The sequence below is a fragment of the Pseudomyrmex gracilis genome, unplaced genomic scaffold, assembly GCF_002006095.1.
Source record: "Pseudomyrmex gracilis isolate BER0280 unplaced genomic scaffold, ASM200609v1 scaffold_30, whole genome shotgun sequence".
NCBI lineage: Eukaryota > Metazoa > Arthropoda > Insecta > Hymenoptera > Formicidae > Pseudomyrmex > Pseudomyrmex gracilis.
In genome coordinates, this window is record NW_018020614.1 from 836465 (window position 1) to 863516 (window position 27052).

General features: G+C 44.1%; 1 protein-coding gene across 6 annotated transcripts in view; it reads left to right on the forward strand.

Moving 5' to 3' along the window:
• Nucleotides 1–27052, forward strand: part of LOC109852533 — a 62192-nt gene that overhangs the window by 32996 nt on the left and 2144 nt on the right. For 2 of the 6 annotated variants that reach the window (XM_020423760.1, XM_020423766.1), the window contains exons 1-10: nt 5571–7650; nt 9069–9355; nt 14977–15114; nt 20349–20416; nt 20689–20981; nt 22660–22967; nt 24639–25264; nt 25462–26021; nt 26288–26468; nt 26917–27047. In XM_020423760.1, the coding sequence (XP_020279349.1) occupies nt 7569–7650; nt 9069–9355; nt 14977–15114; nt 20349–20416; nt 20689–20981; nt 22660–22967; nt 24639–25264; nt 25462–26021; nt 26288–26468; nt 26917–27047 (2674 nt within the window). In that variant the 5' untranslated portion in view covers nt 5571–7568. Of the gene's footprint in view, nt 1–5570; nt 7651–9068; nt 9356–14976; nt 15115–20348; nt 20417–20688; nt 20982–22659; nt 22968–24638; nt 25265–25461; nt 26022–26287; nt 26469–26916; nt 27048–27052 lie in introns of those variants that run through there. The other 4 variants (XM_020423761.1, XM_020423762.1, XM_020423763.1 and 1 more) reach the window with 3 other exon arrangements.

Sequence of the window (27052 nt, forward strand, 5' to 3'; positions counted from 1 at the left end):
AGTCAGCGCTTTCTACTTTAACTTCAACTTTCTGCTAAACGAGTCGACCTCATAAAGTTTTCAATTAAGCACCTGAGTAACACTCCGGTAACATGTGTAAGTAACGTTTAATTTTTAGATCTGTAATGGTTTTATAAGGTTGTAAGTATAATTTATTTTATATGTTAGTATATGAAGTACTGTTTAGTAACGGCTAACAACAAATATTTATTTATCGAGTTTCGAATAAAGTAGTCACCGTCTCGTCGCAAAGGTCTATAAAAAAGTTTATATAAGTTTTTACAAATGATATTTTTGTCACATATGTTTTGAAATTTTGTTTATAAAGTTGTAGAGACGTTCATTAGTAGAGAAAATTGTTTTCTTCCGACTGACGGGCGCTGTCACCATCGCTTCGGACGTTGTCAACACCCGGTTTTCATCGTTCCGCGCGTCTCTTTTTCTACGATGAAAGAATCGATGACGGTTGCCGATAAGTTCTCGACGAGGGGAACGCGACATCGCGAGCGCGACAGAGCGAGCAAGCGCTGCGAAAACTCGCCGCCGTCGCGAAATCTCCAACGCCATTCTCACGTATGGTACGTGTCGTGGGTAACGAGAGACGAAACTAATAAAAGAACTGAAGGAGAGTGCGCAAAACTCGGAGAAGGACAGCGGCAATAGCCTGTCGCGACGACGACGACGACGAGCGACGACGTCAGAGTGAATCTCACGATGACGCCGCGCTGTTTACTCGCCGCGCGATAATACAGCGAACCGGTTAAATTGCGCCACGGGGATTTGTTCCGAGCTGTTTTTTCGGATTTAGAAAATCGCCGTGAGGATATTGTCCTTCAGGATATGAGGATATTATATCCTCGCCTCGCGCGGTTGGAGCGATACGCGGTTTTGCGAAACTAACGGGAATGACGAAGAACGACGCTTCGATCGGTTGAGAACTGGATGTTATTATACTTCTCGTGTCTTTAATCAGACGTTAAACCGTGTGAGATCCGCGAAATTTATTGTTTTCAATGATGCAGGATTTCCCGTCGATATCTTCTCGATTCATCTTTTCGCGCGCGAGATTCCGCGAGACGTCGTGAGTTGATGTTTCCCTAATGAGAGGATTCCACGGGCTTCGAGAGATTTTATCTCTGCCCCCGGGAAGTTTTGCAATGTTAACATCGCGCTTTAACATTATATCCAAAAAAGAATTCTCGGTTGTATTTACAAAAAAAAAAAAAAAAAAGTAAAAAGATTCGCTGAGATGTACCGATTTGCGAAAAGAATGTAATTTAACAAAGAAAATAGTTTAATCGACAGTCTCTCGGATGACACTCTATTTCCGTTCCGCGGAAAATTGCGCGACGTAGTAAATACTACTTAGGCGCGCGCTAGTGGTACATAGCGCGCGATAACTTGACGAGATAGAATCAACGAAACTTGCGGAGAAATGGAGAAATAACAACGTCGGGAAAATTATATAACGGCTATGTAACGAATAACAACCTCTCGGAGGAAATTGTTAATCGGAAATAGAGAGAGAGAAAGAGAGAGAGAGCATTCCTTTCCCGTTCGCCGCCTTCGTGATTTAATCAAATTTTTAGGAAAAGAGTATTAAAATAAAACGCGCCCGTGAAAAAAACATAAATTATTGTGTGTACCGTCTATATTTCTTGTTAGTCGCGCGAGAGGCGAGAGACACTCGGATTTTGTTTTAATTAAATATAGCGAAGAATTCAACTCTTTAAAATCGATAAAAGACGAAGATTACGCCGCGGTCTCGGCTCGTTCGGTCATTAATTTATCGAGACAATCAGCGATCCCGAAACAATTGGGGAAACAAAATCCAGCGGGAAGAAGGAACACTTCGCAATATTTATGCGCACACCGGGAGTACACGTTGCTGTCGGGGCGAGAGAACTCGCTCGAGCTTTTTCTCAAGATTATTTTCTCCACGCGCCTCCGCATAATCAGGTTCGATAGCAGAAATCGATAGTGGATGGCGAGCGCGGCCGCCATCAAGCCGGCCGCGAAAGGATAAGTGCGGCACGATATATATGTGGTTCGTTAAAAATTCCGAATCTCGACAAGCATCGACACGCGCACAAGTTCTCTCTCTCTCTCTCTCTCTCGTCGGGAACGAGTTTAACCGAGGCGAGGAGAGAAAGAAAAAAAAAAAAAAAAGAGAGACACGAGAAAATAGAAAACTGCCGTAACGCGCGCGCGACTTTCGATCGGATCGTTAATCGGTTTCCGCAGCGCGCGAGCGCGTTGTCAACCAATGGCTCTTTACAGCTCTATGCTAAGACCGTTCCCGTATTTGCGAGGCGGCGCTCTCGCAAAAAAAAAAAAAAAAAAAAATCAACTTGTGATTGCGATCAAGCGCGCGAGTAAGAACTTACGCGAACGGAAAGGGAGATTTTCTGAGACGATCGCGCGCGCGAGCGTTTAAAATCGACAAGTAGGCGTAACCGAGAATCCGTGTTCTGTCAATAACAGGAGTGGGGAGGGAGGTCGTCGTCTAGTCTCCTTATCCGCTGATTGATCTTTGCGGCAGCAGAGAAGCAAGATAGCGATTTCGCGTTGAAGCAACGATCCATCATGACGCTTCAAAGTGACGGATAAGGATATAGTGAGCGGGCGGATTTCTATATGCGCGAGATTTCTGAACGATAAAACTTTGCGCGCGCTTCTCTCGTTTCCCGCAAGCGGAAACGAAGAATTGTTGTCGCGATTTTTGACGAGTCGATTAACTCTTTGCTGTCGAGTCATTCGAGAGCCGATTGATTTGTTAAGTTAATATCCGCAACTAAATATATCTACGTACGTACATATTTTTGAATATAATAATAAAACTAAATAAATATATTTTAAAATAAATAATTAAATAATTATAGTGTTTTATATATTTTTTTCGTACGATGTATATATTTACGTTATATTTATGTACGAGATGCTTCTTTCTGATTATTCAATACGGATGAGAAGTGACTCAGCCACTCAGTTCTCCAAAAGGTATACGTCTGAGAATAAAATAATAAAAAAATTCTTAAATCAGCAAACAAAAGATCATTTTTGTGTAATATTCTCTACTGACAATACGAGATAAATCAGATCGATCAGTGTATATACACTTTTTTTTTTTATGTTTATTACCAACAACGTTACGTCGAGAGAGACAGTTAATCGCGAAACAAGATTAAAGCTCGGCGCGAATCTTTCGCAGAGGCGCGCCGATTGCATCAACGGATTGCGCTCATTTGCAGAAGCAACAGAGACCGAAACGAGTCTGACAGCAATTAAAAAAGAATGGATGCGGTATAATTGAAATCTTTTATATCCGATTGTGAAAGCGCACGACCGTGAGATACGTTTAATTCCGACACACGTATATATATATTCCGCGAAATGAAGCGTGCGATGGGAACGCGGCATGTTAGTGATCGTTTCACGCGCGTTGCGGAGACACACGATATAGATCATTGCTTGTTCGGATGTGGCGCGCTCGCGATCCGAGGTGGGAATTAAAACACGGAACATCGGAGCTCCGAGCCTCTTCATCTTCGTCCGAGCCGCGCGCGCCGATTTTTCCCGGTCATCGCGCGCGAAAAGCCTTTCCCCTCGCGAGCGCTCGATTTGCTTTTATCTTCAGTGCTGTGCTCCACATCCCCCGATAATGATCCCGCGCAATCGGCAGCCGCCAATCTGTCTTTCGATCGCGTTTGGTTTTTTTTGGTTTTTTTACGCGCGGTGGTGTGTTATTACCGACGTTGGAAATCTCGATGCTCGAAGCGAATAGCGTGTGGTCGCTTTTCCTTCTTTTCTCTGTCTCTTTTTTCTCTCTCTCTCTCTCTTTCTCTCTCTCTCTCTCTCTCTCTCTTTCGAATCGCGGGGCCCTAATTCGCCCCGTAATGCCGACGTGGATATAAAGTTGCTCAAATTGACGCTCGTAATTGCGCCGCTGCGGCTTCGCAGGAGCGTAACGACAGACGCAACCGAGCGATCTCGAAGAAGAACTTGAATTCTGTGAAAATTAAGTCCTGAATATTTTCCGAATAAATTTTTCAAAGTGAATGCGCGAGTAAGTATCATCATGACTCGACATTTTCCTCAATAAAATAATAACAACTTTATTATTATTTACATATGTAAAGCTAGTAAACTAATAAGTGAAAATATATCTCTTAAAAATACTTGAAACATTGAGAATACTGTTGACGATTAATGTTTACATATCTAACAATTATTTCTTTAATAAATGCTCGGTCATTGGAACATATCTCTCTTAATTAAATGAATATTTTTAGAAAAATTATATAATTTATATATTGTACGAGGATAGTGTGTTGCGGCAAAGTGCGACGTCGATTGCTTCTCCTCAAAGGAACAGCTGACAACGGTTGTCTTTTTCAGTGTCGGGAATCGGGCGGGAGCAGTTATTGAGTTAAGTATATCTAGCGATGATTAAACTTTCGTCCAACTTCTTCTCTCTCTCTCTCTCTCTCTTTCTCCCCTTTGGACGTTATGCTTTATAACTTCGTTAGAGTTATTAAGTTCACGAGAGGAATTATACAAGGAAATTTCTCTCGCGCACAACTTCTATTAATCCCCTAAACCACCGTCGAGCACATTCCTACCGAGGAAACTTCGGAGAGAGATCCCGTGTAATTTAATATAGAGAACTAATACACGCACATTTATAAGGAGGAAACTTCTGGATGTTTCTTAAAAACCCACTTCCGGATCGACGCACGCGCACTCCGATTTAATCATCGCCAAGGGACGGATTACAAGTTGCGATCTTCGATTTCGGGAGGGAGAAAAAAAAAATAACGCGTGTTCTTCTCTTTCCCGTCTGTAATCCCAATAACACAAGGATAATTTATTCGAGGCAGCATACAGCGCGATGAGAGGGAAAGGAGAAGAAGTTCGCAAAAGCTCCGACAAAAATCGACGCGTAACGAAAATTCGTGGACGTGAGTTCACGCGCGTTCCTCCGGGAGTATCCGACCGAGCGATCGTTCGGAGAGATCGTTGGCGGTAGCTCGACGAGGTGGTAGCTTGATATTCGTCGGACGCTCGTCACGGAGCCGTGTATGAGCGCGGAATAAATTATCCCGAGGCCCCGTCTCGGTCTGTCCCTTCTGCTGCGACCTCATCGCCTTTCGCTCTCTCTCTCTTTCTTTCTTTCCTTCTTTCTCTCTCTCTCTCTCTCTCCCGTTTCTTCACTCGTCTCTCTCTCTCTTTTCCGCCGGCTATCTCGTCCGGCTCGCTCCGGCAATCACTCCCCGTTGTCGTTCGCGTCCATCCCGGCTCTTTCTCTCTCTCACCGCCGCGGGCGTCTATAATGACTCCTCGGTAGTGGGACGATACCGGAAGTGAAGTCAGAACAGCGGAACCACAGACGTTCACTCAATGGAAAGTTCGAGCGATCCACCGGCGCGCGATCGCTTCTCTAAGGTGCCCTCCACGGCCGCGTTCACTTGCTCGCTCGTTCGCTCTCTCGCGCGCGAGGAAAATCCGCTTCTTTCGCGTGTATACCGGCATTCGCGCGTTCGACGTTCGCGCGAACGCGAGCCACGCCGCGAGCAGCCGCCGAGAAAAGCGTCGTGTCGTGTCGTGTCGTGCCGTGTCGATGCGAAAGAGGTGAATCGTCGCGAGGGAATTGGTGAATTTGAGTGCTCAGTGAATGCCTCCAGGATTTGCGGATGTTGATATCTTGTGCGAAAGAAGGATCGGAAGAGAAAAAAAAAGAAAAGTGAGCCGAGAGATAAAGGAACGAACGATCGGAATTGAACATAATGACATGGTGACTTCGCAGCGATTTCGTCGACGTGAATGAATGGGAGAAGCGGTGAAATTGATTGCGGGAATTAAATTCGGAAGATCGAATAAGCGTAGACTGAATTTTGCCAATCGAGAGACATTGTCGTCGTCGTTTTACGTAAAATACGTGTATTCGAAATTTTTTTTTTTTTTTTTGTTCGGCAGCTCAGATTGATCGAGTGAAAAAAATTTAGGAGAAGAAGCGAACGAGACAGAGATCAGTCAAGTGGGAAAACGTCGAGCTAATAGGGCACGAAAAAAAAAAAAAACAAAAAAAATACAGAGAAGTCATCACCCCTCTCTCTTTCTTTCTTTATTTCGGATTACATTAGCGTAGCAAATAAAATTCGTTTTATTGTGAAGCACCGGAAGTCTTGGAGAACGGCAAATAACATAGTCGAGTAATCAAGGCGGAAGACGGTTGAATAAATTGGATCGGGGATATTGCAAGAAACATCGAAAGAGAGAGATAGAGATAGGGAGAGAGAGAGAGACAACGCTCACAAGAAAACTCAACCCATTAAGCTACACACAGGTTGGGAAAAAGTTCTCCTCGCGCGAACGAGAAGAAAGGAGGTGATAAATTTGCGAGGAACACAACGTTGCGCATTACCTTCCATTTCGGAAACGGCGCGCGATTCAAAACTGCATACGTGCGTTTCTTTCTGACAAATTGATCCGACAACCGGAGAAAAACCCGATCGAAGACGCGATTTTCTTTCTCCGAAGAAACAGGCGCGGGAGAAACTTGAGTTTGTCATCGCGGCTCCTAGCGCGAAACGAAACGCGAGATCGTGTCGAGAGCGCGCGAAAAGTTATCTCGCGATCGACTCGATCGCGTTTTCCTCCTCGCGTGAAAAAAAAAAAAAAAAGAGACGAGCGATTTCGAACGTGACTCCGAACAATCGAACATAACTCGCGCGAAAGTGAGACGACACAAGAGGAGAGAGGACGACGAGGAAGAAAAAGAAAAAATCCATGTGATTTTTCGTGGGCGCGAGACAAAAGGTGTTGTCTCCGCGAAAACGGAAGTCCGCGACGGCGGAGAATTCTAATTAACCCAATTTCTGCCCGAAGTTGCGTCAACGAAACAACGTACATACACGTTTCAATCCTGTTGTGTTGTTATTCCTGCGTGTTTTTCCCTTAATTAAAAAAAAAAAAAGAAAAAAAAAAGAAAAAAGTGAAACGTTGCCGCTCCGCACGCGCGTCAGTTACGAAACGAGCGAGCGAAACTGGAATTATAAATCAGACCGCTTTGTGTTTAACGTTGAGTGTATGTACATCAAAGAGATCGGCGAACTTGAGCAAGAGAATAAACCGCGTCATTCTTCGACGATCCTCGCGAAATCCTGTAAACTCTCGCGGTAACAGCTGCGGGGGAACGGTCTGTTGTCGCGCGCGCGCAAAGAGAATTCGCTGACGTGTGACGAAAGTACATTTAATTCGCATCAAGAAGAAGATTCGCGTCTTGGGTGGTCTTCGACCGTTCGTGCGCGTCTTTCTCTCGAAAACGTTAGACACTTAGTTGTAAATCGTAGACGGCCGATTATAGTAATCGGGTATGGGCGAGAGACGCCCGTCGCGGAGCAACAGCGCGTGTTATCCTCGGCGACACGCATCGGGATGCTGATCCCGTAGAGGTATCGCGCGTTCGGGGAAGCGCGCGCGCCACGGGGATTAGGTTGTGAGAGAAGAGAAGAGAAGAAGAGAGGAGAGACTCGAAGCGCACATCTGCGAAAGTATCCGCGTCAGAGATGGTCAGCCAACACGCGATGGCCACCACCGTCCGCAAAGTCAAGCAGGAGAATCGTCTGAGGCGGCAGAATCAGTGCCAAGGTAGTACATTCGTTATATCCGCGGTTTCTCTCTCTCTCTCTTTATCTCTCTAATGAACCCTCGCGCCCTTATCCCGAGGGTGCGTAAAGTGCGCGCAGAGCGTTCTTAAATTCATTCTCACAACAGAACGTTATATTTCTTTCGAAATAAACACGCGATACATTTGAGACGCGGATGTATGTAATGACGAGATCACGTTGATAACGTCAAATTGCACATGCAACTCGGCCGCGTTGAGGCCGATTCGAACGTGCGCGCACGTTCGAATCGAGAAGAACGTCGCCTCGACTTGTCGAGCGACAGTGTGAATGCAAGTTAAATGAGGCAGCAAATTTAACACTCAATTGAGTCGGGTCGCCGCAAAAAGCCGATTAATAAGCTCGGAGTCGACGAGCGCTGCATGGCGCTGTTCGTTTTTAGGCGGTCGCTCCGTTAGGTGTTAATGGGAAATTACTCCCGACTATGGATCCGATCGATAGCGCGAATCGAGCATTACGCTGCATCGTTCTGCAGTGCACGTTGAAAATATCGACGCGGTCGGAGTAAATAAATCGTCGAGAGCGAGAAAGAAATATATTATATATATATATGTATATACTATATATAGCATCGCTATTCGCGCGCGTGAATTTATAAGTCGAGACAAATTAGCGCGCGGTAATCGTAACCGGACATGCTCCGTGGGGTGGTGTGTACGCGCTACGATATTTTATATCGACTAAATGGACTGATTTACATAAATGTTATTGCGAAATTCTCACCGTTCGTTTTAATGGGAGCGTAGCTCACATGATTATTATTATTATTTTTTTTTTAATATTTACGAAGAAGTTGTTCTATTATAAAATATATTTCTCACGTATAGAGCTCTCCTGTTCAGATATGTGTAATACATAGTAATTTGCTTGGGCATGTCTCCTGTGTGTATGTCTGAGTAGGTTGTTTAACACATTCACGTCAGGCGCATAGACAGTCACCAGGATGCGTCGTGGCAGCGAAACACATTAATATTTATTTCGCTTCCCCTCTTGTACTCTCTTTCTTTTTTTTTTTTTTTTTTTTTTTTTTAGCCATTTCAATCTCTCGTCGAGAAAAAGAGATCTATATAACGAGAAATTTATCAAATATATATTTCTCGAAAAAAAATCGCGAAACAAAATTTTCTAAGCTCACGGAAACGAAAGGATTCGTCGCGCAAAACTGTGTTCGCGCTTGTCTTCTTCATAATTTTATTTATTTCAACACGAAAAAAATCTTTTGAAAAAATAACATCTGTATATAACGACATTAAAAATATTAATAAACAATAAGAGAGAAAAGGTTCGATATATCTTGAACAAAAGTTTATAATAAATAAAAAACATATTTCGTGTTGAACGTGAAAATGTTACGAACGATCGCGTGTGTCTCTTTGGTAGATGAAGAGGGGCCTTACAAGCCAGTGCCACCACCGAAGCCGGTGCCGAACAATCAGAAGAGCCAGGAAGGTCAGCAGGACGAGCAGCGGGAGCAGACGGTAGCCGAACGTTCGTTGTTGCGAGCAACTTCCGGTCCGGAAAGGAGCACCGTCGCGGAGAACGGACAGGTTCGAAGCGGACAGCCCTTCGCGCCGGAATACAGGATGCCACCCTTGTACGGGGAGGAGCAGAGTTCGGGTCAGGCTCAACAGGCGGCCAGTTTGCAGACTCACAGCAGCAAGTTCCCGGTAAGCCCCGAGATAATGCACACGAGAAATGCGGCGGTAACTATGACGTCGCTATTTTTATTAACCGCGCTGTCGTCACTCGTAAAACATTTTCTCGGAAAACCGCAACCGCGTAAAACTCGTCGAGTCCTACTTTTTTTTTTTTTATGACGTGTAAACTTTTTTTTGCACTACTTTGGCGTAAAAGTTTTTCATGGGACAATTACGCGACAAAATCGGGAGATTATATTTTTTCATACACGCGTCGAAATTAAAATTACAAAAAATTTTCGCACGCTCGAGAGATCTTTGTTTTTTTTTTTTTTTTGCCAGGATTTTTAAGTAAAAGTACAATATTATTTTTATCACGTTGACACATCGAATTCTCGTTGAAACACAAATTATTACAGGACGAAATCTTTCTACTCGCGCGCGTAGAAAGTGCCTTTGCTCGCTTCTCCGAGCTCTGGAACTCGTTCGTGCGCTTTCATTCAACGAGCAGGTCACTAATTATCCGAGTACGAGGGCGCGTAACACCTTCGCGCGATGCCTCGTACGTTATTAGGGAACAATGTGATGAAAAAAAAAAAAACTTGGCGACGCCGCGTCGCACAATGCAGACAACGACGGATGCTAAATCTTTCATCGTTCCAAAGCAAACACATTTTCATCAGCGTGTATGCGCGTTGTTCTTCGAATCCCGTGGTGTGTTGTGTAGTGTTGCGCAATGTTTTGTCATTCTTGCTTGCCGCGTTATGTTCGCGTGTTGCTCAATTTTTATCGAGGAACTGCAATAATTTGTGCGTCGACGGTGAAATTCATCAAAAATGAAAGTTGCGCCTTTTCGCTTAAACTCTCGGAGGACTGTGGGTGGATCGTTTCTAATCGCATTCTGATTATTTTGCTGAATAATCAAAGAGTCGTTCCGCGCACACAATAAAACGTACTAAATATATTTTTAAGGTTTTTAGTTTCTTCAAATATATTTTAATATTTATTACTATTTAAATTGTTACGGACTTAACGACTTCTCATCGAGTTTCGAACGGCGCTCAACGAAGAGTTAACATGCACATTAAACTCTCGTTGTTTAGTTAATAGTTGCGCTTAGTTAATAGTTTCGGTCGTTAATCGTCGCTGCAGCGTTACGATTTCCCGGTTGCGGTATTCCACGTAATTACGGAGGAGGCTCGGGCTGTGGCACGTCGTCGATGACGCGACGAGCATGCGTGCGCGGCTTCTCTGAATAAGGAGATTCCACACGTGCGTCTCCCGATGCGTCGTCTTCTTGCGGAGGCCGGGGTTAAACGTGACGGTGAAAAGAACGAGTAGAATCCGAGAGGCGTAAACGCTTTATTCGGTATAAACGGTTGGGTTTTCTAGAATTACACCGAGTTTCTCGAACACCCGCGGCCCAATTACAGCCTCCGAGGGAAAAATATGCTGATGTTCCGCGGAAAAGTTTCCGTTGACAGATAATTCTAACTTGTAACGAAACTCTTTTCGTCGTCTAACGAGGTGAACTTTCTACGCGTTACTTACCAAGGATCCGCGACAGTGATATATTTCGATTTTGAATTGATTGTTGCTAATGATTGTGTGCGCGCGCGCGCGCGCGTACCAAACCGGATGCAACAAATGCTACATTTGCGCTGAGATGTTATTCTACTTTACTCATTAATTATCACCGTCATCATTAGTCTCTCTATTGACACGAGAGAAATTTCTTTTTTCTCATTTGTCGATTTTATAACAATGTTATATTTCAGAGGCGCTGTTAAAAGTGCCGCTTGTTAGTTCAACGAGGGAAACAAAAATAAAACAAAAAAAAAACAAAATAAATCCATCGTCATCCTTTACGCACTCTACAGTTACAATCTGTACTTACTTTCTAGGATAGCTTGTTAAGAAAATATCAACTTCAGTGACTCGTCAAATTGGAGTGTATATTCAGATGAGCTACCGTCGAATTTCGTAGAAATTTATTTTTATTTTTTTTTTCAAAATAATTATATACTACAATTGTAGAAGAAAGAAGTATTTTTAACAAATCAAAATATTCAAAACAATCACATTGTGAACTAAATAATTTTATAAGTAATATATATAATTTTATAAATATTATATATAATTATAACTAATAACTACACGTTTTTCAAGAACGAAAAAATTATTTAAATCAACCGTGGTGTCATCTCGCAATGACAATCTTTCGATTTTCGTTCTTCCAGTTTGTGTTCGAAACGTTTGTGTTACGCGCGTATAATAACATCCTCGTAACGTGGCCGATTCGCATCGCGCTAGAATTCTCCACGACGGCGCCAGGAATTGAGCGCGGTCCTCGGAGAAATCTTCGGTAACAGTTCGTTGTACGCTAGTTACGTTCTTGGGAAGGTTCTCAGAGGTTCCCCGTCAAGACAAAGGGGGCATCATACGCGCGTACCGTTCGCCGGAAGTTGGCAAAGGGGGGCTTTGCTCCGTGCGATAGCCGTTTAGATACACGGCGGTCGCGCGAATCGACGACCGCGCAGGTGCGAAAATTGCACGCGAGCAATCAAAAAACGTTTATCTTTTGATCTTTGTTCGATATCTTCATTCTCTCACGTGATCAAATATATATACGCTCGATTGAATGGTATAAAATTCTAACAGCAGCAGGATCCATCAAGCTGATTGATCAAGAAATACGATCGTACTGAGTCAACGTTAATTAACACTTTTCGTTATCACGTACGGAGCAATTTTAATTATCGCACGTAGCCCGTACAAGCCTACGGACACTCGCCTTCTCTCTTGCAAATTAATTCTTTGACGAACGAGCGATTATATATTCGTCTCTCTCCCTCTTTTACACCTCAACGCTTAATAACGAGAGTTCAATTAAGATATTATTATTTACCGCTTTTTAATATCTGCCGCGCGATGTAATTGAAGCTCTCTGTCTCCCTTTTTCTCTCTTCGAAAGAGCGTGTTTCCGGAAAGAAAAAAATTCGCTTTGAGTCAGAGTTAATTTGAATACAAGAACAAAAAGAACGACTCGTTCTCTTTAGCTTTATAATGTACGCGTCGTTTATTATACACACGGAAATTTTCAAAGAAATCTCTCTGTGTTTTTTCCACATTTACAAGTAATTGAAAGCGTCATTTCGGGATTACTCCCGAAATCGATCTCGCATTAAATTACAGATTTTGAGAGCGTGTTCCGCGGAAGAACACGCAGCGAGTATTTTTTTTTTTGTTTTTTTTTACGAGAAAGAGTATTTTTTGCTCGAGTTCGCGAGATTAGCGGCGACTAAAGCGATCGTAAAGGAACTATCTTCCATCAAAGATTCAATGTCTTTTAAGTGGCAGGCAGAAGTGGCCTGGTAGGTAGAGAAGAGAATCCAATATCGTTGCGATGCAGGTGCGGAGTCGTTCCGCGGGCTCTACATCGCCATCCTATTATCCCCCCCCCTCTCTCCCTCCTCTCAAAGGGGTTGAAGAATCGATCGGTATTTTTATTCGCGAGCTGACGCAGCGGGCGCGCGCGCGCGCGCGTTTCCCGTGTGTGACGCTGTTCCTCTATTAGCACGCTTTATTTCTTCTGCAAAACATCGACCACTCTCTTTTCTCCCCGAGAGCTTTTTTTATAACCAATCCATCTTCGTGACGCAATGTATATTCCTCGCGTGTGTGTGTGCGCGCGCGCGCGCGTGTACGGCGAGTCGCACAGAGTGACGTCACATTCGCGTCGATCCGCCAGACCGCGTGAGCTTCTTTTTCCAAAAAAAAAAAAAAAAAAAAAGGAAAAATACGCGATGTCATTTGGATTACTTCCAAGAAGCGAAGAAAGCGATAAAAACCGCGTGGCACGGGCAAAATTATGTCGCGCCACACATCTCCGAGTTTTCTAATAAACTTTGTCTCTCTCTCTCTCTTTTTCTCTTCCCCTGGCACGTTATAACGTTCCATTTTTATTGTTCCGAGCGGAAACACAATTACTCGCAAGAAAGTGAAAAGAGTGTACTTTTATACACAGGAATGTGTTTCCTCTTTACGCAAAGATGTGTTTTTATTTTGATTACTTCGGGGGAAGTTGCAATTTTTTTAGCAACGTTCGAACGAGTCAACATTTCATCAATATTCGCGAGGATCTGCGATTCGAAGTTTTCTTTCCACTTTCTCCGAAGGCCAGTCGACAAGAGAATGATGTGTCGAAACCGAACTTTAACATTCACGTGTCTGCCAAAAGTTTTTACACGCGGGTAATCGTGAGCGGAAAGAATCCTCGTGCGAATCGAGTTTTGATTGACCGCGGCAGCTGGAAAAGAGAGATCGAGAGATTAACGGTTACTTCCGAAACATGCTTTTCCGGGCCTGTCTTCTTCCACTTCTCTCTTCCACAACTATTCGAGAAAAGAAGAAAACGAAGATGTCAAGAAATTTCGAGAGTAAAACGTTTGAATCCCTCTCTCGATCTGCCGTTCTTCAGCGCTGACACGGCGGGGCGAGAAAATCCACCGAGTAAATCCTCGAGGAAGTAATCCTGGCACGCTCGTGAGCACCAGAACTCGCGCGCGCGCGCGCGCGAGTACGTTATACGCACGTAGTCATGCACGGGGGGTTTTACCCTGCACGTCTCTCTACGTGCATTTATTTTCCGCGGCAGTAGCTCGTTTCATCACGCTTGCCTTCTTCCGAGAGAGCGATGCATGCGACTTAGCCGGCTACGTTGCAGCCAGTTTGGTTCAGTGACACCTTACTTCGCAACGCGCGTTATTACGCGCACGCAAAGTCGCCAACGTTGCGTCGTCCGCACGCACTTCTCTCCGCGTAGGTATCTCTCTCATCCTTCTCTCGTCTTCTGTGTGCGTGCGAATCACGAGATTCTTCGACACGAACGTCTCTTCTCTCACTCGAAGAAGAAAGCGATGGAAAATCTCTCGACGAGGGAGAGAGAAAGAGAGAGAGCTATGCCCGCGCGTATCTCTCGGTAAATAGAACAAAAACCACAACGAAGTGTACATTTGTATGTTTTTATTATTCTGTTTACTCCGATCCCTTGATATCCGCGTCCTCCGTAAAAATCAGGTTTATTTGCACGAGACACACGTCGATTGTTGACTGGTGTGTAACTTTGGTGTGTGTTCTTTTTGAATATGAAAATGTCTTGCGAAAATACGTCAAAAAACATGGACAATTCTAATAAATGACATTTGTGTCCGACGCGATAGTTTGTTGATTAAAACGTTGGAAAAATATCTGTAAAAAAATTCACGGGGCTTTGTTCGATGTTCCAAATTAAGCAAATAACATTAGTTTTGATATTGTTTTGTTTCGTAAAAATTCATCCACTGAAATAGGAGATTATTTAAAAATCGCTCGGAAATCAAGTTCAGGGATTTACAGAATTAGAGTCAAACGACGAACATTGTTTGTAATAATTCGAATGTTGGATCTGGTCGCGATAAGCGAATTTTAATAGCAGAGCTCTTTATGAACTATCGTCGCTGACGACACGAACAAGTAGCGGACTCGCGCGCGTGAAGTGACCGGCGAGATTCCTGAATGACGTGGCTGTATAAAATAACTTTTCCCACGCAAATGACAAATAATAATAGCTATCTCTTTCTTTCTCTCTCTCTCTCTCTCTCTGATCGCAGATAGAACGCGAGTTGGTCCTGTCGTCGGGGGACAAGAACTCCAAGATTCCCATTCTCCACGAGTACAAACAGAGGACCGCCGGAAGAGTCGCCATCGCGCCGGATGCACCGATCAAGCAACAGGCCTGGGTTCAGGAGGTGAGTTGTTTGATCCTTCTTCTTTTCCTTTCGATAATCCACGGAAGAGGCCGGTTCTGATTTTTCCGCGTTCTTCTTTTCTTCCGTGACGAAATTTAGTCTTAGGTCACTTGAAGTGAAATCCTCTTGCAATTGAATTGCATTTTTTCTCTCTTTTTGACACCAAAAAAATGTCGATTCCTTTAAGGAAATCAATTTAAGGAAACATCCGGTTAAAAAATGTAGATTGATCGATTCGCGTGACCGAATCGTTTATCGCGACTTTGTTTTTTCCCTCTCGCCCTTCTCTCTCGACGTTGCGTATCTCGTTGTACGTACGTGACACATTTTCGTCCCACTTTGACAACGATTCCATTGTCATCCGCGACGGCGGTTGCGAAATCCCGCGGATCAATCGGGCGTCACGTGTGCGCAACCGTTACGCGCCACCCACGTGTTGGGTCGTGACGCGGGCGTCGTATGTATGTACAGGCGTAGCTCGTATAACACACGTGCGCGTTCGTCGTAACTCGCCGTTTCTTTTTCCCCTCCGAGACTCCGTTACCTCAAAACTACGGGTGTGGAAATTGATTGCCAAATCGAAAGGCGAACATACATACGCGTAATATGTAATCTTGTTGTTCATTTTTTGTTTATTGACAAAAGTAGCGCAATCGCGCTACTTTTCAGAGCGCGAGAAGAGCGTTTCGTTCTTCGATCGGTTTGATCCATTTTTTGCGCATCACGTTTCTACAACTTCAAAACTCTTTTCCGGAAAATGTAATTATATTCTTCATTTCTCACGAGTGTTTCCGCGTCAGCGTAAAAAAAAAAAACATACAATAACGCGCGCGACTGTTTATGACGCGAGAAGGAGGAGTAAAGTAAATTATACAACCACTCTCGCGGGAAATCGGCGCGCGCGCGCGCGCGTTAACGGGGCGCATCCAACAGAGAAAGAGAGAGAGGAGAGATCGATGCAGCAATCTCTTCGATATTGACGTGCGTATCCATGTAGTAAATTTCGAAATGGTCTCACTAACAGTCCGTAATATACAGTAAACACACCGCGCGCGAATCTCGCGCGGTCTCTGTTTAACGAGATTACTCTCGCGAAATAAACTGAGCGCGGTTTATTCCTCCGGTTTATATGCTCGTCGTCGAACTACGCGCGCCATTCCATTGATTTCAGGGTGATCCCTCTCGTTTACGAGAGACGACGCTGCGGGCAATCGGTTCTGCGTGCGCGCCTCTTCAATACGACGCGCGATGCGATAAATGCGCGCTCTCTCTCTCTCTCTCTCGCCCCCCTCGGGGACGCTCGATCGATTGATCGAGCCGCGGTCAATTATTATATTGAGCTCGGAGAAAATGATCGCCTCTTTCTGCTCGATTTCCCAGAAGAATTGTTTTTTACAATAATTTACTCCCTTCGTGCGGAGAACGCGACAAGTGGTCTGTTTTTTTTTTTTTTTTTCGTTAGACGTATGTAGCGATGTGTTCCGTTGGCTCTCCTAGTTTTTTTTCTTATAACCGGAGAAGAATCGCAGGAATCTTTTTATTACATTATTTCTCCGCGATTTTTTATCGTCGCGAAGAATGTTGTTATTAGATTCGAGAGAAAATGGGGGGAAAAGAGTTCTCGCGGGAATGAATCGCGATACACAGCGAGAGCGCATCGCTCGCACGAGCGCGTCGAAGGGAAGCCTCTTCCGCGCGCACTTCCGCGGAACTCTCCCTCCCTTCCTCCTCTTCGTTCACGACACGCTCCGGCGTGCGGAATGACCAACTTTCGTCGCCTTTCGAAATTACTTAAACCTATCTACTTTACATAAAATACGCGTCTTCGCGCGTCTTCGCGCGCGCGCGCGCGCGCGAACGGCTGACATCAGGCGCGCTCCGGTTGAACGCCAGAGGCGCGACGCTCATCACGTGCAGCTCGTAAACCTATTTCCACAACACGCTCTCGGAAATCACAGGTGTGTCTCTGACTCGTCATATTTTTTTTTCTCCTACTTTCGTGAAGAAGAACGCGCACTCCGCGCGTTAGCTCTCTCTCAATTTTTTTCTTTTCTCTCCTTTCTCTCTCTCTCTCTCTCTCTCTCTCTCTCGGCATCGCATATGCTGTCTGTTTTGGAACTGAAATTTTGCTGCAAAAGTTTCCTCGATACGCTATGAATAGAAAACTACATACGCCCACGAGAGGAAAGAGAAAGATCGCGCAGAAGTCGCGTGTGTATATATTTTCTGCGATTTTATTTTCCGCTTTTTGCATCATCCTTCAGCGTTTAAAGCGAGAAAAACGACTCTCTGGAAAAAAAAAAACATCTCTCGCTTTAAAAGAAATTTTTTTGAGAGAGAGAAAGAGAAAAAACTACGTATAGAGGAAACGAAGTTTTTTAAAATCTTCATGTTATGTCAGAACACGAAAGATAATGAAGAAGTTCTCCGCTTTTGCATCTTGAGATAAAGTTTGCGGAGATTTATTGAAATCTCTTGAAGTTTCTCTCTTTCTTTGCTTTTTTTTCTCTCGCTCTCTCTTTCTCTCTCACTTTCTGGTTGTTTGCGCCACTCTTTATCTTCCTCCCCGGTATAGAGGCTGCTCACACTCTTCCCACTTCTATTCCTGAATCGCTTCGAATCGCGTCTCGTTTCGAGATACGAAATTCCGGTTTTTTTTTTATCTCTCCGCGTAATCCCGACACGACGGGACGGTACATCGGCGAGGGCCCGGCCGTAAGTCAGGCCGTGCCCCTCTTCCGTATGCGAGATGCGTGTCCCACGCGGGTCTCCGCGACGCGCGGGGCCGTTGTTTATTCCAGGCGCGTGTCTTCCCGAGAAACCCGTAGGATTGAGTGCGTCAACTGTGAAATTTTCCCTCGAGCGGCTCGGACCTCTCTCGCGCGCGGGGGGCCGATCTCTCTTCTCTTCTCTCCTCGCGGTGGTACCAATTCAATTCCTGAAAAGTCGATAACACACATCGCGCTTGATGTTACGACCTTTTTGCCTGAGCTGCGTCATATCGCCGAATCGATTCGCTTCCTATATATTCGCGTCACGTCGCTGTCATAAAAGTATTTATAATCTCGCGTCGTTTGCAACACACACGACGAAATACACGTCGTCGTACTTAATTTTAACGACGATGAGTTTTCTTACATATGTACGGCGTATTTTTATATACACGCACGAAACGAAAGTTGACACGCTGTCCATCGTTTACGACGACGATTGGATTGCCGGAAATTCTCGGCTTTCTATAAACGTAAATCTTAATTTCTCTCAAAATGTCGCGTTGAACATCTCTGAACATATTATCTTAACGTTGATATATCTATATATATATATCAGGAGAGATTTATACTCTTCAAATGGGAAAAAAAATATAACAGGTTAAAACGGCCAAGAAGAGCTTGGATAGGAAAACATTTTGACGTTTCAGTTTTTAATTCGAATTCTCTCAGAATATATCGAGAGGCACGGTTGCGTCGCGACATGGCGTACAGTCCAATAAAGATGTCATTTTTTCTCGAAGGATATAACTTTTTTTAACATAAACTATTTTGAAACTTGGCACGCGGTAACTACGACATATATACTTCAAATGATCATGAAGTAGAAAATTAATTTGTAGTAACGTAAAATAACGTGACTTTGGTCACGTGTTGTTTTTCCTCTTCTCCCTGTCACGTGACTTTGCTTTAGTCACGTTTTTAGAGACACGTGATTAAAGTAAAGTCACGTGATTTTAGTCGCGTGTTGTTTTTCCTTTCCTCTCTGTTAAATCTAACGACAAATAATACAAACTTTGATGTTAAATAAACAAATCAATCGTAGAAAAAAGCATCAAATAATAGTATTAAAACAACAACCGTGCGCGCTTTCTCATGCTTGACATTGCGGCGCAGTAAATTTTCACAGAAACTTCCATCCTGTGTTCGCCGCAAAACGCGGTGCGGTTTACCGAAACAACTCGTTTCAGCTTCTCCTTTGAGAACTGGAATTCACAGACTCTCGTCCCTCTGTCTCTCTCTCTCTCTCTCTCTCTCTCTCTCTCTCTCTCTCTCTCTCTCTCTCGTGTTCGTGTGAATCTTTTCTACAACGCGCGTTGAATTTTTGGTTTTTCGCGAAAGTTTATCGAAGCGTGTTTCTCGACTTTTCGTTAAATTTCGCGGCGGCTGAGTCGTTAAAATCACACGGCGACATTACGCCGAAGATCACGGCTCTAACTAAACGATTTTCAGCGAGAATTTGGCACATTTTGAGAGGACAAACTTCAGAGCCGAGTTCCGCTCGTTGGAAGTTGAACGACTTCGAAATGTTGCGATTCGCGTGTCGCAAGTGCACGACGTCCGATTATAAATCGCTCGTCAGAAGCGATTTCCGAATAACAGTGCGTGAAAGTGCGTCAAGTACGTCATCGCCGCGATATTAAGACACGCGCAACCGAAGAAAGAACCCATGTCCAGGCATATTAAAAAATCTTTTAGATTACATTTTCTTTTTTCTTCTCGCGCTGTGTTAAAATATTCTCGCAGGAAATAAAAAAAGTCGAACTTTCTCACATCTACGACAACGTGTAATTCGCCTTTGCGTCGCGCGTGATATTTGTGATATTGATTGAGTCTCTCGACGGATTATTAAGTGGCTCGTAGTCACGTACACACACACGCGCGCGCGCACACACACACGCACATTAATTGCTCATCGCGAAAGTTCGATGCGTCTCTAACTGCTTTTTAACGCGCAAACTACGCGTGTAACGTAACTTTCCTCGAATATTAAACGACGACGCAGAAGTTTGTGAACTGAAATACGGGCGTATATGTACATATACACTCGTGTTTATAAATTAATGCGCACAAACGTGCGAATAATTTATTAATACACCAACTTGTTAACAAACGAGCGGGCATTTCGTTATTCAATTGAATTTCGTTGTTCTCCCGCCCCCGCGCGCAATTTTTTATCTCCAACACCGAACTCTTTGCGCGTAACTTGCGCGGACTATGTTCGACGCGTCGTAATTTTCCTATAACGACGCGTAATTACGCGCTTGCCGTTCGACGAAATTTAATTGGACGCTTCTAAACGCGAAATAAACCGTAGCGTAGGCGTAAGTTATCTCGAATTTATGTGCACGCACAATTGTGCGCCACGCAATTAATTTTGTACGCGAGAGACGTAGATTTTTTGTTACTTAAAACTTCGGGACTCTAACTCCGTGTTCTTTTTTTTTTTTGTTGTTGTTGCAGGGAACTCAGGTGCAGGAAGTGAGACAGGACGGCCAAGCGAGGAACTATCAGTCACAGGACACCTACTCGTAATTACATTCTGTTCGCTTCACGCTCGCATGCCTTTCACCTCGCGCGCGATTCTCGATAAAGAGCGCACGCGATAAATGAAAATCTAATCGATCTCGCGATTATCGATTCTTTGACGATCGAGTGTTTGCGCTATAACTCACGATAACACCGTCGCTCCGATAGACAAGCGCGACGCTAAATTAAGATAGAGAACAGAGATCGATCGCGCGTTGAACGCAATATTTCTTAATAATAAACGATCGGAAAATTGAAGTTTTTTGCTTGTCAGATCGGCGTCCGGAGCGGTGCCGAGGACGACAAAGATCGACGAGGAGAAGACCAAGTCGCTGTCCAGAACGTATCACACCATTAAGGACATGATCTCGAGCCGCTTCGGTCCGAGTCGCAAGGACGTCGAGCCGGAACCGGAAGCGAGTTTGAACAACGTCACGGAGGAGCTGCGAAAATCGAGCAGGAGTATAGACGACGACGAGGCCAGGAAGAAGGAGGGGATTTACGGGAAACCCCGGGCGCAGGACGCGACGTCGGTTAATGTGCAGCAATATTCAAAGAACGCTTACGGTAAGTCGGGAGTCACGGCCCCGCGAGTTGAAATGCCGCTTCTGGGCAATTAAACGCGTTAAGGCGAGATGTGTTCAGTCGGGTGCCGTTAATAAGCTCATAAATGTTGATGAATTAATTGGAGGAAGGAGCTTGTGCTGCGCGGCGCGCGCAACGTTGCGTCGCGCATCGAGCGTGTGCGGTCTAACGGGATTTTTTGCAAATTAAAACAAAGTGTGCATTTTAGGAAATGTGCGAATAATTGAGCGAATCTGAAAGAGAGCGTAAAAAATTAACGTAAAAAATCGGGGTATTATAACACACCTACTTCTCTCGAAACTGTCAATAATTAATTATTTATATTTTATTTCTGACAAAACGATGTTATCGCGCCTTCATAAATCACTGATCGTAATTAATACAAACTCTGACGAAAGGAACGAGTAGCGCGTTTTTTTTTTAAATTCGACAACGTGTCTCTATATAATCCTCAAATCATTCTCGAATATAACGATGTTTAAAATAACGTCCATATTGACGATGATTAATGCGTACAAAATTATATTGGAAATTCACATATCTTCTTGATTATCGTCTAAGCGAGCGAGCGAACTGTTTTTTTGTTTTGTTTTTTTTTTTTTTTTTTTTTTTACGCTCTCCTCATCAGAGGATTACGGTCATCAGAGTTCACCACGCGACTCTCTTCGTTCACAGCTGTTTCTACTCGCGTTCGTTTATTGTACGAAAACGTGTGGAGTCACGATTGCGCGATGAACGAAAGTCGCGCGCGATATCGCCGCGATTATTATTTCGCGATCTGGCCGCGGCTTTTGTTTGTTTTTTTTTTTTTAATAATACTCGGACAATTTCTCCCGATTCTTGAATCGAGATCACTGGCCGATAGGCGACCGAAAACTCTTACGCGCAAACACCCGAGCGTGTTTTTTAACGATCCGTCGATTTTTCACCGTCGAATAGAAATAGTTTAAACGTATCGCGATCGGCTAACGTTGATAAGAGACGAAGTTACGCTCGCGATAAATATAGACACTTGATATATATATTTAAATAATATTGTTTTAATAGACGGGAGAGATTAATAAAAAAAAAATACACTTTAATAAAATCCGAGATTTTATCTAACATTTCTTTCGTAGACGTTTTTTTCCGTGTTTTTAAATCGTTGCGCTGTAATTTCTGCGTAATAATAATGATTCGCGAAACGTGGATAGCGTGCACTGTGAAGAAGGAAATTTCCTTTTAATTAGAAGTTTACTGCATATTCATATACGGTGCGCGCGCTACGTACTTGGTGCTTTCGCCAGCACAGTGTTCAAAATAAACGCCTTTATATGAAGCAACGTATCGCGTCTGAGCACTTTAATGTAACTAAAGCATCCATTTAGTTCATTTACGTGCTGCTCGTTTATATATACATATATATATATATATATATATATGTATATATATACATACATACACCGCATAAATTTTACTACAAATAAACCGCGTAGGTTCGACGAACAAAAACTGCAATAAATATTTTGCGCAATACAATCTCCGCGTGCCGAGAATATGTGACGAGGTTTGACGCGTTCCGCTCGTGAAAAACGCGAGCTTATTAACGCGCGAAAATTAACTTTTTCTTCACGATTAAACGTGGGTGGGAATTACATACTCAGTCGTCATCTTTGCTCAGGAGGTCAGTACGGCCACTCGTACGGCTATCAAGGCAATCAGCAGAACGTGCCACTGCCAGGCCAACTGCAGCCGACCACGACTATTCAGCCGAATCTGCCGGGACAGAGCGCCCAGTTACACGTGACCCATCACACGCCACCCGGTGGTGTTCAAACGGTTCATCAGACTCAGGTCTCTGCTTTCGGCCAGTCCGGGGCGACAGGTGCGCAGCAGGTGCAAAATGTTACGAGGGAGTACGTGGTGCCGACGCCGGCCGCGATCGCCGGCCAGCAAATGCATCAGGGAATCCATCAGAATCCCGCGCAGGTACGTCTTTCTGTTTATAATGAAAGAAGAAATATTCTGTGATATATATTGTACACACAAGAGAAGGCCAGTGAGAGCCACTGAATGCGCGAAAATAGCTTTCAGAGTGTAAATCAATACACATTATGCTTTGAATTAAGTTAAACGATCCACATCGCATGCTTGGAGGTTTGTATCTCGTTTAATAAAAACGATCTTCTTTACTTTCCTTAGAAAACTTATAAAATCATTGTAAAAAAAAAAAAAAAAAACACCAGGAGTCGAATTTTCCGTGTACCATTTTATAGTCGCCCTTGGCTAACAACTAGGTACTTGATAAATTTCTCGCAATGTTCAATAAAAGAAATAGATACATACGAAATAACGCGATCTCTCGTCTGCGTGATCTTCAACAAACACATGTAAATTGTACAGATCTGTCTTGTCGAACGCGTCGAGAGAAAGAGGAGTGATCTGTGCGATTTATATATATTTGTGAGAAATATTTTTGCGTCTAAAAAACTCGGGTTCGTGAATCGCGACGAACGGGACAAAGGACGAAACGATTTGACGTCGAAGATTGCGATTTGACTCAATTTTTTGACTGTAATTTCTCAAAAAAAAAAAATTTTATCCGCTGGAAAGAAAATAGATTTGTTTGTACTGTCGTGTGAGAAAAAAAAAACAAAACAGCTGTTTACTCGCGCAACTACTAGATCACGGTGCTCGATATATGTATTTCTTACGCGGAAGATACTCGTCGCGTGCCGGAAATGAACTCTCTTCGGTGGACGAAGAAGCAAAATGTCTCGCACGACTTGTCACATGTTCGCTTGATACGGCGGCGTGTTCCCTTTATATATATATATATATATAAATACAACGTAAAGTAACACACAATGCCGGACGCTCATGCCGAGCGTGTCCTGCACACAAAACGGTTAGACCGCGCGTAATGACGCTGGTACTCGAATTTAGCGTGATGTAACGTAATATGGCGTGACAATGTTGAGAAAAGCGTTTCCGCTTGTTTTTTTTTTTTTTTTGTTTTGCATGAATGATTGATTTCCGCGCGTCTGTTTAACATTTACATTTTTTCCAAGTTGAGTAACGGAAAATGTAAATAAACAATGAAAAACGATGACAGACAAAATGTTAAATCAAATCAATGCGATGTATTATTATTATATTGTGACGGTAAACTTTCTTCGCTGTTCTCTCGCTTGGGAGTTAATGGAGGAGAGGGAGAGAAAAGTTTACGAAAAAAAGTTTGCTATTCGAACAAACATATATCTGAAAAAGTTATTCGAGAAGAAGTTACCATTTCTTTCGCCTTTCGGGTGATCAATATTGTGTGCGAGACAACGATCGCCTCTCGCCGTACTCGCGGAAAAAGAAAACAACGCGAAACACGAAGTGGTTTCGGCACGCAGAATATTAATACGCGAGATAAAAACGCAAAGAACATTTTCCCAACCGCAACGACGGATAAATTAAAAATGAAGTTTCAGAAGTAAAAAAAAATATGAAACACACACGGTAACTGTCAAATGTATTCTCAAACGCGAATTGCGCGTCTCTCGTCACGCAAATTAAATTTTCGCCGGGACGAACATCTAATTACCGAACTAATGAGCGTACGTTTAACGGTATTAACTGATTGGTAACGCTTGCTTGCTCGCTTGCTTGCAGGGGCAAGGCACGCAAGTGCAAAAAGCGCACGGTCTGTCCGTGCAGCAGCATCAGGTGGGCAACGCGATGCCACCGACGAGTCAGGGCTTCCAGAGCACTCAGCAATTGTTGCATCAGAATCAGAATCATCATCAGAGTCCCCGGTTCGCGCAGCAGCACGCGCAAAACATGCACCAGCGTCAACTGATACAGCAGATGCATCAACAGCAGCAACAGATCGTTAGCCAGCAGCAGAATTCGCAGACGTGCGGGCGAAACATGCAACCGACGTCGTATTTTGCCAACAGCGTTTCGTATCAACAATATCAGCAGGCCAGGCAGGCGATGTCGAGGTCGCAGATCGATCTGCCGAGCACATCGAGACAGGCGCAGGAGCTGCGCGTCTCCGGTCAGGAAGTTTACTATCATTACGCTCAAGGGAGACCGCGTTACGGCGTTCCCCAGGTGTACATGAAGACCGAGAGCAATCAGGAGGCCGAGTTTCAGAGGCGAAACTCGTCAAAGGGCATCGAGAAGGCGGCGTCCCAGCCGCAGCTCTGCTACGAGGACGAGCGTAACGCCGAGGCAGCGAAGAATCCCGCGGAGAACATGAAGAATCTCACGGTTGACCCGCTGGACAAGGAGAGGTGATTTGACACTTTCTTTTTGACGTCCCACACGTCCTTTGTATGGCCTTCATCATTATTGATTACAACGTATTTATCGCTTTACTTTAACTTTTGTTTTTTTTATTTTATTTGTTTGATGGATATTGTTGTATTTTCGGAGAAGAAACCGAGAGCTTTTTGGTAAAAGTTGTACAAATGTGTAAATATTTTATCAGGTACGAGATTACGGTGGAAGATCGAAATCAGAGCGAATTGGGAAAAAACGGATCACAGAGGAACGAGGAATATCGTCCGGAAACCAGCTTCGGCATTCGGAGGGACGGAGACACGCGAGCCTCGAAGAGGGATCAGGAGCAGCTGGGATCGTCGGGTCAAGAGGGCGGCCAGGAAACGGCGGAGGGTAACTCCGTGCAGAAGAGAATCGAGGAATTGCAGAAACGGGCGGAACAAGAGGGTCATTTTGGCTCCAAGCCGTCGTCCAAGGACGATGCGGATGGCTTGAGAATCGGCTTGGCAACGAAGATGATGGGCGAGGCGTCCAAGAGACTCGAGGGCGGTGGACAATATAGCGGGAAGGAGACCGCAGTGAAATCGGATAGCAGGAAAGACGATCTGGAGCAGGGTATCAGCCGATTGAAGATTCAGAATCAGGGCTCGGGTTCGGATTACGACAAGGCCGGCCAGAGTTCGTCGAATGTCGACTCCGGAAGAGGCTCCGCTGTCTACTCGAGCGGAAGACGCCCGCCGCCTGACGACCAAACCCTGGGAGCGCAAGGTGAGAATCGGCTCTTCTCCGTTGTTTCTCTCGACGCTGGTTTTCTTACATAAATATAAAATTAAATTTTTCGAATAAATGTGTAAGCAATAAGTTTTTCTCGTGTATTTCGTTTAAACTCAACTTGCGCGCACGCTAATAGAGGGATTTTGTTATTTTCTCTTTTTTATTATAATTCAAGTTTGCAATCACTTGCGCGTTGTCTCTCTTACAAAGTGCTCAGGTATCGATCGCTCGGAAGTATCGCTTCCTCTGTTCCTTTGCAGTACAAGACTCGGAATGGGCCGATATAGTCGAGTCGGAGTTGCGGAGTATTTTGGAACCCAGGGACGTGCCGGCAATGGCGCACTCCACCCTGTCCGAAAGTGTATCCTCAGTGACACCACCTCTGCCGCCGCTGTCACCCCATGACAGCCCACGTACGCCGAGAAATCGATACTCAACGAGGTAACCTGACTTCAAACAGGTTGTGCGCTCTTCTTCGCGCAACCTCCCCCCCCGGTGTTACTTCCGGTCATCGCTCCCGAGTCACTTCCGATTTTGTTGCCTTCCTCTCGCATATCGAAATTCCAATATCGGAGTCTAGCCAAAAAGTGGTGGCCTCCGTTGTGCTAAAAATAAACGTTTTTTTTTCTGCGCTGCAGCTCTTTTACATTCTTGGTTGCACATCATCTTGCATGATACACCGATTTTATAGATCGAGCTTTGAGTTAATCAGCGCAAAATTTTTGAAATATTTTTGACAGGGAACATTTTAATTTTTTTTTCTCCACCATCTGTTACGCTATTTTGGAGTTCTATGTATAACCCGTGTGTGTGTGTTTTTTTTTTTTTTTTTTTTTTTTNTTTTCCGCCCGATAGTATTAATAAAAATATTTTCGTGTGGAAATTTTAGTTTACCGTATGGATTGAAACCAAATTACAGCGATTACAACAAAGCCATGGAAAAGAGAGGTTTCTCGAGCAGCGCGAAACACCGTGGTGCATCGACATCCAAGAAGGAAGCCGCGAAAAAGTTCTCGCACCGTGAG